This window comes from Aplidium turbinatum, chromosome 2, assembly GCF_918807975.1.
Source record: "Aplidium turbinatum chromosome 2, kaAplTurb1.1, whole genome shotgun sequence".
NCBI classification, from domain to species: domain Eukaryota; kingdom Metazoa; phylum Chordata; class Ascidiacea; order Aplousobranchia; family Polyclinidae; genus Aplidium; species Aplidium turbinatum.
The window spans coordinates 13,578,116-13,592,383 of record NC_137473.1 but is presented as its reverse complement, the minus strand read 5'-3'; the positions used below and the strand labels follow the sequence as shown (position 1 = coordinate 13,592,383).

General features: G+C 36.6%; 1 protein-coding gene and 1 long non-coding RNA gene across 4 annotated transcripts; one reads left to right on the top strand and one right to left on the bottom strand.

The window, feature by feature from the left end:
• The first annotated feature begins 392 nt into the window (after positions 1 to 392).
• LOC145765063 (uncharacterized) lies at positions 393 to 5,199 on the top strand. Its single transcript, XR_014288540.1, has 3 exons — positions 393 to 1,980; positions 2,878 to 2,976; positions 3,418 to 5,199. It is a non-coding gene; the product is annotated as an uncharacterized LOC145765063 (long non-coding RNA).
• Positions 5,200 to 8,668: 3,469 nt separating this feature from the next.
• LOC145764994 (uncharacterized) lies at positions 8,669 to 13,946 on the bottom strand. Of its 3 annotated transcripts, XM_082576715.1 has the most exons (5): positions 13,306 to 13,946; positions 11,489 to 11,612; positions 10,966 to 11,038; positions 10,347 to 10,581; positions 9,739 to 9,939 (listed from the first exon to the last, which is right to left on the bottom strand). In XM_082576715.1, the coding sequence occupies exons 1-5, from the start codon at positions 13,316 to 13,318 to the stop codon at positions 9,878 to 9,880; spliced, it is 507 nt and encodes a 168-aa protein (XP_082432841.1). In that variant the 5' UTR covers positions 13,319 to 13,946; the 3' UTR covers positions 9,739 to 9,877. The 3 variants fall into 3 exon arrangements, with proteins under 3 accessions (XP_082432843.1, XP_082432841.1, XP_082432842.1); XM_082576717.1 differs by lacking the exons at positions 10,966 to 11,038; positions 11,489 to 11,612; positions 13,306 to 13,946 and adding exons at positions 8,669 to 8,922; positions 9,078 to 9,240 and having other exon boundaries at positions 9,728 to 9,939; positions 10,347 to 10,485; XM_082576716.1 differs by lacking the exon at positions 11,489 to 11,612.
• Positions 13,947 to 14,268: the final 322 nt, after the last annotated feature.

Genomic DNA, 14,268 nt, shown 5'->3' with positions numbered 1-14,268 from the left:
AAACCATTACTTTTGACTGGTGCAAAGCTACTGTACGTGAAAAAATTCAATCGGAATGCCAGCCGCCACAAGATCAAAGCGTTTGGTAGTCTGAATGTGGATACTTTGGTTAAATGGAATCTGAAGTGAATAATGGAGGCGAGACATTCAAATGCTCTATTGTTAGTACAAATGACGCTTTTCAAGTGAGATTTAAGTTGTGATTCATTGATGTGGACAGATAAATACGACAATCACTTGAAATTATACGGTACACAGACCACAACCATGTGACATCATGCTAAGCTTTATTTCTACAAAAGACATAACGTAAGAAAAAGAAACGTTTAAATTAAACGTTTGCTAAATATTCAATGTTGCAAACGAACAAAAATGATGACATTGAACTTTACTGTCCGCAGTGATGTTGAAAATCAATGCACAGCCATTTTGACCTTTCTTTAAATTTATCAAAGTTTTATTCTTCATCTATTGCAAGGTTGTCGCTGTCAAAATAAAAATACTGGCATCGAAATTCTGAGCAATCGTAAGCAAAATCGTTAACTAATAAGCCATAGTGCTAATTGCATCTCATACAAACTCAAAAGTTTTTTTATGTACTGTAAAAACAAAATAAAGTATACAATAAATCTGCAAGTAAACACACTAAATGTTTTCTGGCCATTTGTGACTACAACATTAATATTTTATAGACGATTGCAAAAGCATGACGTCAGAGGTAGAAACTAAAAGTTGACATAGAAAACTCATTTGTAAAAAGAGCGAATTTTGATTTTGTTTTGATTCGTTGTTGTTTTTCGTGTAATTTGACTACAAATATTTCACTTGCGGTGCCGATTACACGAATTGCTTAGTCATAGGCTACTTCCTTTCATTGGATAAACTTAGAACTGTGGAAAAAGAGCACATACTGTGATTATTTTTCTTGTGCGTCATTATTGTGTACGCTACATTTTTTTTAAATTTATTTTGCTTTGAATTTCAACTATTCGTTTCACACATTGCAATAGCTTACCATGCATTCTACAGTATAGTGTTATGCGAACCTGATAACTGAATCAAAACGTAACTGTCGTGTTTATTAAGCTTTATAAAACCGTGACTCCTAACTTTACAGTTGTCAAAAGACCAGCATTGATTCTCCATCAAGTCAAGTTTGATATCTTTATTAGGTTTACACTTAACTGAAACAACCACAATTCGACCGCGCTATCCTACCGTATATATTTTCCCAATAAACGCCGGTAGGCTATAAAGTGGTTGTCAGTTTAATGAAATGGAAATTGATTATGCCCTTGAAAGAGGTTGCATTCATACAATGCTGTCATTTAATAGTACACGTGTGTTATAACAACTCATATAACATTATATGGTCATAAATATTCTCTATCATAGATGTTTATACACAGTGTTATAGTTTATTTATCTTTTTATAGTTTGGAATTTATATTGAAAAGTCTTTTTATTTTAAAGCAGATCAGTGATTTGACCTCTATTTTTAATCCACCTTTTTATGACTTCAAAGAGCCATAAGCAATTATAGCCTACCTGTGTTTACATACAATCATGTGTTGATGGAATAACTGTAATTAAATAGTACAGATTAAATTAGCTTTTTTCGCAAGATAAACAAACTTTTAGGGATAAACAAACAAAAACAAACATAAACATTTTCAAGAAAACAAACTTTTATAATTTTTGTGTTAAATAATGTTTTGATGTTACGAATTGCAGCAGAGCTTAGGTTGTTGATGTCAGCAACTATTGTCTAATATTCTTCAAATGTCGTGTTATTTTAGGAAACTTGTGCTACTAGGATTTATGATCAACAATTTATTTGAAAGCAATTCAAGATAAGTATTTTTAATCGTAAAACGCTCTTCAAAAGAACTATGAAATTGAAACATCTAGCGATTTTGGTTTTAATAATTCTCTCTCACGAGGTGTGTTGTAAGAAATCTTCTACAAATGGTTCGAAAAGTAAGTTATACTTTTTATTGAAACGGATATTTTGTAGATTTCCAATGTTGATGTTGCTAGAAAAGAGAGTGTAAATAGAACAAAATGCATAGCTTACTTAATCTAAGGTAAAGCATAAATATGAGGAGTAAATTAACATTAACAATTAACAACAAAAATTAACATAAAAAAATCAAGAATAAACGTATAAAGTTTTCACGTTGATGAGATCACAAAGAAGTTTGTATTTGAATAGAATTTGTATTATTATAAGTTAATCATTTATTTCATTTTGATACTTTGCTTTTCTATCATTGTTTTCTTTTCTTTGTTGTGTTTGTAAACGTTTGGTTGGGATTTGAATCTTTCTTCTAGGACTGACAAAGCCTTCAATAAATTATGCCTGGCAGTTTCCCGTACTTGTAGAGGCTTTAAATCACTGACGCAGGGCCGGTTATCGAACTTAAGAGAATGAAGTTTCCATAGTTGTTGAAATGTCGTTGTCTGTGAGTTATTCCATCCACTTAGTGCCGCTGACTGGAGAACAGTTTTAAAGTGCCCAAGGGCACACCCCGAAAGTCGAACCAGCGCCGATTGAGAGTCGAGGCTCAATTTCTGACCTAACGAGGCAGAAATAAAAATAGAAATGCCAAATTCTCTTACAAGAGTTTATGAATTAATTCTAAAAACAAACAATTTTTATTTTTAAGATTTCTTTTTATAAGTATTTGCAGTTCGTTATTTTTTATTTGAACACTTTTACTATATTAGGCTACCCATTCATTATATGGCCATATATCTATTCGTCTTGCGATAGAGTTTTATGATGAATTGACTGCTACACTGAGCCAATCGGTTTGTTAAGTTGTGTGTAAAAGTACATTAGTATGTTCGGTAATGTTATACTTTTGTTTTCAGAGAACCATTGCGGAAAGCACAAGGTACAAGCATGTATGTCACAATACGGCGAGATGTCTAATAAGCTATGGAGGCAATTATGCGGCATCCGTTATTATTGTACGTAAGAATAGACTATGCGCAATTGAAAAAGCTTTTATTTGAAGGATAAAGCATAAGACACCCAAGTATGGTGTTACTTAACCAGCACCGTATAAGACGATTTGTTTTCATGCAAGCAAGTTGAGAGTATGAAGAGAGAAGTAATAATAACATCACTAAATACAACTTTGTTAATGTGTTATACATTGACATTTTATTATTACTGGTCCACCGTTAGTTCACCGATTTTGTTTTGTTGTGTAATGTGTTGCTCCGAATAATGTTGAAAATGGTTAGTGTAAAATGCTTAAATAAAAGAACTGCATCTATAAGAAGACCTGTCTCAACGTTCAGGACAACATGATGTAAAGGAAATTTGATAACTGGCTAAAAGGTGTTGTTCATTGTTTTTTTTGTTTTTTTTAAACTTGCTTTAGTCTAATCTCTTTCTATCAATAGGTCCCAGAGTCCAGGAAATGATCTTAAAGCTTCAAAAATCTACACAAGTATCAAGGATAAGACAATTGGAACGCAAATTTGAAAAATAATTCAATAATAAATATGCATTCAAGCATATAAACTAACTTGTAACAAGAGAGATATAAATTATTTTGGATTTTGTGGAAGTTCTTTATAACTCATTTGTTTCATGATTTCATTTAAATCGAATCATAAAAAAGACCATATTTTGTCGGCACTTTTAGAAGTAGCATATTGGTTTAAAGCATATTCTCCAACAAAGCTTTCCTAAAATATGTAAAAATACAACTTAAGAATTTTGATAAAAAAGTTGCTTATGTTTCAAAAATTTATATATTGTAAGTAAAACATTATATTTACAAATAATTTTTAAGCTAAACAGGGTGGATTTTAAATTTGAGTTTGGCGTGGCAAAATTTTTAATTTGACAAAGTGGTTATTTTAGAGGGTCAGTATTTTCCATTCGCACTCGTCGTTTGAAAACCTGTATGAAAAGTTGCCTTGACCCTTTGCTTTCCAAGAGTAATATATCTATTTGAAAATCCAGAGCATCCCGCTTTTTTGCTTATACAATGAATACCACCCTATGTGTTAAAAATCAAGTTTAGTTTGATGTTAAAAGCTTGATAGCTATGTTTTCATTTGCATGAAAACATAGTTCCGAGAAAATGCTTGTGTGTAGTAATTCTCTTGCCAATCGTGCTTTACAAATCGAAGTATTTTGATATAGTTTACCAACAGTGTCTTTGACTTGCCTTGAGATTTTAGCAGAAGCATTGATGGTCTATCAAAATGCTGTATTATGCCATATATCGTAAACTTGCCGTCAATCTATCATCAATCAATAAAAGGCTTTTGCCTTACTAAAAACAATTAAATAATTGCGATGTTGAGTGGAAGGAACAAGCAAGTGGCATGAAAGACTGGTGCAACACTGATGCATTCAGCCTCATAGGAGAAACACGTGTCTATCGCTGTCAAATATTAGTATATTAGTACACTCGACTGCCAAGAAATAACTACAATGTAATTGTCGATGCAAACTATATCTAACTTTTGTGTTTGCAAGTAGCCTACAATACGCAGAAGAAGCTCAACTGTAATTCAAACTAATTTATAGGATAAATTGCAATATTGTTTGCTTGACACTTCATTCATGTCTTCCCCAATGGCACTGATGAACGAGTGTCTAGTGATCTTCAATTAATTTCACCAAATCAACGTAAAACTCAGCAATAATAATGTGTTTTGAAAGTACTTCAGCATTGAAAAGAGATAAACGTATTCTGTAGTGCAGTGTAAAACCCACCCATTGTATATTCCATTGAACTGCAATGTTTTTATGATTTTGATCTAAACTCTAAAGCAAGTTATAAAGCTATGTAAAATGTGTAGTTTGCTGACAATATTATCACGAAAGCCTTAAAGTCTTGTCTTCCAAAAAATTGTCTTGGTTTCAAAATGGTTGGAACGCCTGGTTAATCTAATCAAAAAATAAAGAGCCCAAAATGTAGATACCAAACTCATGTTCAGCAAACAAACGTTTCGAAAACTATACTGTCTTCATCTTCAGTGGTATAAATTTATACCACTGAAGATGAAGACAGTATAGTTTTCGAAACGTTTGTTTGCTGAACATGAGTTTGGTATCTACATTTTGGGCTCTTTATTTTTTGATTGTCTTGGTTTGTATATGAAAGTGCCTGTAAATGAGTTTTCAAAGTGCTTTAACGAATTGTAGTTTGTCAATAAACGTGAATTTAAAAGCATCTGTGTTTTCTTGACTTCTTTTGATGTGCATCATCATCATCGGCAGTAGCATTGACAGGAGGTCTATGGAGTAGGCTACTTTTGGGCCCTGGCCAGAGAAGATTTTAGGGGCCTGTAAAGATCCCTAAAACCTTTCCAAGGGGCCCGGGAAATCGAACAAACTACCGCGTATTTTTTGTATAGTGCATTTTTTGTGAAAATATCTTGATTTGGGGCCCAAGAGTCTCATTTGTACCGGGCCCAAATTATCCTCTCAACGGCTCCGATCATCGGTCATGCCTATATAAGGTGTTGGCTGCCATATATCTCCGCGACGATCGATTGTCCATTGTTCTGATTAAACGCATCGCAAATGGGGATAAACCCTGGAAGCTTTGCAATGCTGCACTACAAACATCCAAAACCCAACAACAACAACAACAAGCCATCGTGTTAAAAACAATAAATAGAATTGCAAACGTTTTCGGCTTAGGTTTATATCAAATCTTTTTCGAACGTGCGAAAAAATAACTTACACTAAACGAAAACAAGAAATGGAATTGAAAAGTTGAACAGGTATTGCCAGAGATTCGTAGAAATACGGGACGCAAAACCATCTTCTGAAATCACGGGCGGGGCGTTGAATAATAATGTTGCCAGGTGTTTTTTTCTGCTTAAATTATTCTTGACTTGCTTGAAAGTATGGGTGTCTTCTGAACTGTTGGAGTTGAGACTACACCGCACAGAAAACTACACACCCGTGTATGTTGCAACTCATCAGTTTACGTCAGGTCTTCCATACTTCTTTGCTTTGGCTCATAAGCGTAGCCAGAGGGAAAGGAGGCCACTCCTTTCCAAGTTTTAAAATTTAAACTATCATTAGTTATGATTCTAGCGTGTGCGACCAAATGACAATGTATCGAACAGGTGTAATAAAAACCGGCCTAATGATTGACCTTCTGCTCGTACATATTCGTATTCGCGCGCATAGGCTACACTAGAAATATAAGTATTGACAGCTTAAATTTTAGAAATTTGAGAGAAGTGGACCCTTTGCCCCTGGATACGCTTATGAGCAAAGCTAAGAAGTATTAAGGATGGCCTGGCGTAAACTGGTGAGCCGCAAGTCTTCTACAAGTCAACAGTTGTGAACTGAGCAGGCGACAACTGAGCCAGCAACGTTTCAGCAAGTGGCTGAAGTTGGTAAATGATAAAACTGAGTAACATCTGAGCAAGCCATAACTTGTCATGTGACAAGTCAGCAAATTCAGTTTGGCAAGCGATGATTAAGCAATTCCGACGTGAGCACATAAATCTCATCTGCTGACTGAGCAGCAGCTGAAACGTACTGTAGGCTACTGTAATTGCTGAGTTGAAGCACTTGCTGAATTGTCGCATGCTGAGTAGGCAATGGCGTAGCTAGGGGAGGGGGGGGGGGGGCGGGGAGGGCGGACCGCCCCGGGTGGCACGTCTGGGGGGCGGCACTTTCAGACAGGACGCTTTGTTTTTTTTGTTGATAATGCAAAAGTACACGGAAAATAAAAGCAAACAGAATGGCAACGTTCAGAACAGTGGCGTAGCCAAGGGGGAGGAGAGGTTTGGGGGTTACAACCCCCCCCCCCCTTTGGCACGCATGTGACGTCACGATATTGAGAATGATGCTTTCAGTCTCTATGTCTCTAAAACAAAGTTTGCCTAATTTTAAACGAAACTCCATTAAAAGAGCGAGTTTTGCCAATACCAAACATTCAAATATCTCAGCCAGGAATTAGCAACAAGAAAACATAGAGACTTAGCTTTATTAAGTTACCGAAAAATTCCCAAGAAAACATGATCTTATCCTTTTGCTATGTCACCGGACAGCACCATGTTCCAGGAATATTTATACTAGGGGATTTATACCCACATTTTTGTTGAAAATGCTCTCAGAATGCACCAAATCCAAAGTAATTTTTCAAAATTTTCTGGGGGAGACCCCCCAGACCCGCCGCCGCTGGGTGTCGTCTTTGGCGAGGACGCCGTCGGGCTTCGCCCGCCGGCCCTTAAAACCTCCCCCTTTCAAAATTACTGGCTACGCTACTGGTTCAAAACATATATAGCATACAATAATTCCACTCTAAATCAATTAAAAAAATTTCATTTCACATGCTTTTTCTTGAAGGGGCGGCTAAATCTGAATCCGCCCCGGGCGGCACATTCCCTAGCTACGCCACTGTGAGTAGGTCCTACGACCTGGTTTTACTATTCGACTATGATTATTGCCATTGAAAAAGTAGCATATTGTGTTATTTTTAGTCAGATTTAGCTTGGTCGAGATTTGGACTCTGCAATTTTGAATTTTAAACCTTTAGCTAGCTTGTCATATTAGTTTTGCAGTTTTGGCAGTGTTGTACGTGTTAATGAAATAAATTGACGGCGTCAGCGTCAGCGCAAATTGCCTAAAAACTTCACGGCGTAAAGTACTGCGTCAGCTCAGAAACTGACGTCGTCAGCGCTAATTTCTATCGCTATTTTAGCCAGGGTCTCACAAAACGGAAGTATTTCAACCAAGTTTAGGCTAACAATAGCTATAAATAAAGAGCAGGTATTATATTTTGAGACTGTATTGTAATTAGCTGGTTAGCCTATTAGTTATTTCCTTGTAAAAACACAAGCATTTCAAAACGTTTGTCTGACAATCTGCTGCGTTTGGGACGCATAATGTCCTTTCCAAGTGAAAACATGTGTTCCACAACAGCGCTGGATGGTATTGGTGTGTTGTATTTCAAAAAAAATCCTTGGAAACGTTTACTCGGAAAGGTATCATAGTTCCAAACATGCTGTGATGGTTTAGCATAAATATAAATCTTACGAGGTCTACTGCACCAACATCGCTCTTTTCAGGGGTATCATCAACAGTATCATAGCCGATGCGGCCTTTGATGAACTAGATGCTCAGTTCGTAAATTTTTCCAGTGTTCCCTTTGTCGCGCAGTGTCCCTTTTATATTTCAGGGGTATAGAGCTCTTGAAATAACCCCATAAACATTGGCTCGTGAAAAACACGAGAAAGATACGTGTTTTTTTACCCCAGTTTCTCGTGTAAAACCCGTGATGTGCACCCGTGTATTACACGGGTGTTTGCACAAACGCAACCCGTGTTTTTCACGACTTCTAAACCCGTGTTTTACACGGCATTTAACCCGTGTTTTACACGACTTCTAAACCCGTGTTTTACACGGCATCTAACCCGTGTTTTACACGACTTCTAAACCCGTGTTTTACACGACTTCTAACCCGTGTTTTACACGGCATCTAACCCGTGTTTTACACGACTTCTAAACCCGTGTTTTACACGACTTTTAACCCGTGTTTTACGCGGCATCTAACCCGTGTTTTACACGATTTCTAAACCCGTGTTTTACACGGGTGTTTGCACAAACGCAACCCGTGTTTTTACACGACTTCTAACCCGTGTTTTACACGACTTCTAAACCCGTGTTTTACACATCAAACCCGTGTTTAATATGGCAATTTATTTGGTACCAAAATCACACATGCCAAAAAACACAGATATAACTGAAGACAGTACAGCTGTTTCACACATCATCAGTTGGGCGAACCGTGCTGGATGAAGATGTCCTTGCAACTGACTGTCTTCTTATTCTCTTTTCAGCTGATTTGAGGAATTCTTGCACAACAGCTTTAACATCGCCCATGGTTGTGTCTTTTGTGTAACTGTATGTTCGAACTGATGCTGTAAGCAAAAAAGAGTTAGTGCTTAGTCACAAAAGCAATAGGCTAGCAATAGATATACAGAATTCTTCACGGTTCAAATATATTAAAAATAGATTGCAACATACGTTCATTAAGCAGGGTATACGTGCAAAATCTAAAGTTTAGGCTACATACCATAAATTACAAAAATAAGTTTGCAATCTTTAATTGGGCGCTTGGAACCGCGTTGACCCATCCAATTAAACTTCGTCATAAGCGTATCCGTAAATACTCCAGAAAGAATTTGCTTTACGCTCTTTTTGTAGTCCGTCGAAAAATACCGACTAAAATAAGAAATCTGCAAAACAACATATATCATATAAAATTTAGACTTCACGGTTATATTCCATAGAATAAAAGTAGAGCGCACTCATACTGCAAGCTGTTAAATTTCATTGTTAACAGTCAGGGCCGTGGAGTCAGAGCCGTAACAATGTTTATAGTTTAGCCAAAGGAGTCGGAGTTTTAAAAATTGCACTGACTCCTACCCCTATATACAATTGAGGAATGCTCTACATTGCGAGGAATTTTAAAATTATCCATTGTCAGAGTGTCAAAAACTTTGGGAAATGTATATTTTGTTGTTTTGCTGCAAATCAATGAATCGTTGTTTTGCTGCAGTCAATGCTGGTTGAAACTTTCAAGAAATTTGCAGCAGTACGACATTGCAAAACTGTTTTAAAGAGGGTGAAAATAACCAGTATTTCTTGTATGTCTATTCTATGAGGAGAGTCGGAGTTGTGATACCGATTCCACAGCCATGTTAACAGTAAAAAAAAAATTACCAGTTTATTTTGAACAGTGCTGTTTCCCAGGTTGTGTTCAAGCTCGTCAAAGTCCTCCAGGCTGTTGATGGGAAAAGATGGAATGTCCGAAGGGGGTTCCTCTATTTGTTGAGCTGGGGCGCTTCTTTCGTTTGTCATTATTATATCCAATTATTCGTTGACAGAATTTAAAATTCCCATAATTTCCAGTTGAGCAATTCGAATTCGTCGAACTGTGTGAAAAATAAATAGTTGCTTTAACATGATTTGGTGTTAGCAAAGGTGCTTTGCTTTGACAATACAAAAAGAATAGCTCCCAGGGTAGGGCAGTTGTGATTTAAGCAGCTGCCAAACAAGAAAAGCGAGTGGTAAATAATACTGCCAATTAAGAACAATGCTCTTGTAGGGGCGCTCACGTGAGAGACTCAACAGATCTTCCAAAATTCGAAAAACTGAATTTTCAAAATGCGCTGCTTGTGAGTAAAAATGGGAGTTACGAAGGATAAAAAAGAGAGTAAACATAAATAAACGAAGTGAAGAATTATAGCTAAAACTATATCATCACACCGATGCAGCTGAGCAATTGTTGAGCGAAGTTAATCGAACAAGTTTCAAGATTTTAATTTAACCAGGTGCAAACCTTCACTTTGCAGCGCAACAAATTCGTCACAAGATATGTTCTTGGTCACTTCAGGCGTAGTGTCGATTGCAACATTCAACTGATTGTCATCCAAGTGAAAATCAAGGACTGATTGTTCGCGCTCTGGACTTGATTGCTGTGGTGCCCTCACAGAGGAAGATTGTGGAAATTCTGGAACTTGTGGCAGTTGCTGCAAGGTTGTAGCAACCTCAGCTGCTCGTACAGGAGTAGAAACCTATGGAAGATTTAGTGACCGTCAGAGTGAACATTAACAAAATATATTTAGTGATATGCTTGGCTCCCTCTACACCCTCAAGTGTCGCACACGAAAACAAACTGACAACTATGTTATTCAGGACTGTCCAATCTATCGCGTTTTAACTAGGGCACATGCTGGTCTCAAAATCCTGGATGACGACAGCATATTTAGGCAACGTTCGAAAAGTTCTGATTGAACACCTTAATCCGTGCTATTAACCTTAAAAATGAGATTGCAATATTTTTTTAAAATCATACCACTTTTAGAAACCGCTCAATTTCCCTAAAAAACAACACCTAAAAATTGTCAAATTTTGGGATTATCATAATTAATAAGTGATTAAAGTATTTGTTTACTTACAGTAATGATATTTTCTGACTCCGGTGAGTCGCTTTCATCTGTATATGCAATCCTCATAGGCAACCGGCAATTCCTGCATTTATAATTTGAAAAGAGTTACTTCAGCTAGATGTCATGCTTGCCCTTGCTTATTGGTACATTACCTACTGATATCTCGTCAACATCAACATATTTTGCATATATACAAACAATCATCATGCAATAAACGTAGAAATGCATGGGTGTACGGTATCTTAAAGGATTAGCTTATATTTGCATCACGGTGTTGTCAGGTACAATGTAACAAGCCAAAATGTACTTACATTAGATATTATACAATTTATACAACAATGTTACAAAAACGTTATATACAACTGCCACGTTAGTGTAACTGTGACTTCAATGCAACAAGTTACTATAATGCGAAGTACTGGCATGCACCCATGTATGATAATTAAGTTAAGAAAGGGTAAAATTAGTTTTGAGCAGTTAAAATCACAATGAAATGAACAAATATCAGGGAAAAATGAATGCATTGTTATACCGCTTTCTTCTTTTCGATTTAGGTTGTCTACTATCATTTACTTCTTCTTCACTAGCTGCTGTTGAAGCCAAATCAGAAGTATTTTTAGCATGTTGTAACTTTATCAGTGCTTTGGCCAAATCATCTGTTGCAAAATATTAACAGGTCATCTTCCGATAACAGTGATCAAGATTAGGAAAAACAATACACTGGAGAATAAGATCTCATGCATATTGCATATGGAATAATAACAATCTGCTACAGCGGTTAAATGGAAATTACACACCTTTTTACAGTAATATTCATACCCAAATTTTTGTTGAACATGCTCAAAGAATGCCCCAAATTCAACGTAATTTTTCAAAGTTTTCTGGGGGAGGACTCCCAGATCCCCCGCCGCTGGGTGTCCCCTTCGGCAATTACGCTGCCAGGCTTCGCCCGCCGACCGTCAAACCACCCTTCCTCCCCTTTCAAAATACCTAGCTACGCTACTGAATTGGATCATTGTCATTGGGGCCCGCAAAGCATATTCCGCACAGGGCCCGAAATACCCTAAGACCGGCACTGTACTGGGGCGTTTCTTTCGTTTGTCATCATTACTGCATAAGCGTAGCCAGGGGGGCAAAAGGGGCCATGCCCCCCCGCCAAATTTTCAAAGTTTGGATTCCAAAGTTGAACCCTTTGTTGAAAATATATATAATATAATTTGTATAAATTTAAATCGTATTCCAAGACATCTGGCTATTAACACCCCCAGGATTTGTTTTAGACACACAGAAAGACACCAAAAATTTTGCAAATCGTAAATCGCGCAAAGTTTATGCGATTTACGCTTCTTTAAACTAATCTGTGGAAGCAATTTCAGAATCGCTTACTCTGTTGGGTTTTTGTGTAGCTGAGTTTTTTGTGTTCTCTAATTTTAGCCGCAGTTTTTGCCCATTTGTGTGTAACAGCTACCTTTAATAAGTTAATAGCTGTTTACCTGCCTACAAATTTCATACAATTATTACCCTGAAAGTGTTTCCAGAAAGCGCTATAATCCATAATTTGAGTGTAATTTTGCAAATTTTTTATGGGGGAGCATGCCCCGGACTCCCCTAAAATATGCGTGCTTTTGGCACGCTCTAACTCCCCGCCAGCCTTATTGCTTCCCTTGCTTAAACAAAATATATTTAGTGATATGCTTGGCTCACTCTACACCTACAAGTGTCGCACACAAAAACAAACTGACGACTATGTTATTCTGGACTGTCCAATGTATCGCGCTCCAACTGGGGCACATGCTGGTCTCGAAGTATTTTCAGCATGTTGTAACTTTATCAGTGCTTTAGCCAAATTATGTGTTGCAAAATGTTAACATGTCATCTTCCCATAACAGTGATCAAACTTAGTAAAAACGATACACTGAAGAATAAGATCTCATGCATATTGCATATGGAATAATACCTAACAACCTGCTAAAGCGGTTAAATGGAAATTACATATCAAAAAATTGACAGCTAATTAAGACAAGCAGCTGTGCTGCAACAGAAACAACAGAGCAAACATAAATTTTGTTGCACAAAACTCCATATATTGGAAAACATAATTATACATATACATGTTGATTGTTGAATGAAACAACCTTGACACTTGGCAATGTAAATTAGTAAGAGAGAATCATAAGGCCAGTGAATTCCAACTCTTAAGTCACCATAATTATATATATGTATAATATAGCCGGCCATTGGGTACTCTACTGGTAAAACCCTATGGTACCTCTGATTGTTTCCAACTTTTATTTAGGTGCCGTATGTATTATAACTTAATGGGTAGTATAAATTAATATTAATGTTTACCTGTTTTGTACATAATTCGTACATGATACTTTTTCCAATTTGGATTGACATCTGAATTTTGTAGGCATAACTGGCAAACCTTGTAACCGGAAGCTCAGGCCAATAACATTCCAAAACATCATTATTATGAAATATCCATTTCTCTAGGACAAGATCAACTTCACCTCTTGATATAAAGTCTACGACTGCAAATGCTCTCAGTCATAGTCTTCATATATTTAATCTACAGAAGCACAAAATAGACTGGACTTACTTAACATAGACAGTAAAGCATTTTCAATCAGTGTTGTTTCTCATGACTGCACATTAAATGATAGGCCAATGGAGTAAAACTATTCGTACAATATAAATAAATGCACTGTCTACACTCTACAGCAAGCCCTGTAGCCTGTAGGTAGGTACCATACTTCGATAGATGACAAAAAACAGGCACAGCTTTTCGCTACCTCTCTGAACAGCACTGCACCATTTCGGTATGTTCATCGCGATTCATGCACAATCTTTTGGTAAAAAGAAAGATTGAACCTTTTATCTTCAGGCGCTTTTCGGTAGATTTAAATCAGTTAATGATTTCTAAATATAAATGGAAGATTAATTAACACAAACCTTGTAGCGTACTTAACAGTCACTCTAAAAAATCCTCTCCTAAGCTGATAAGCAAATACTTAGTGAAATTCTGTGCCATTTTTTTATGTCACAGACTCACAGGGATATTTAATCAGGTGACCGCTGGTAACCGCGATATAAGGTTTACGAAAAATAAAGGGGAGAAATTCGGTTTTAATGAAAATTACATAATACTGTATTCCTGAGTTGCACAATTCCTATTGTAAAGATATTAACATAAAACACAACAAATAGCCTACTAGAGTTGAAAATTTATTTTAAACGAGAGAAACAAGATAAAACAAACTTGTTACTAGCGTGAAAAAAACACGTGTATAACATGTTCAAAACACGTGA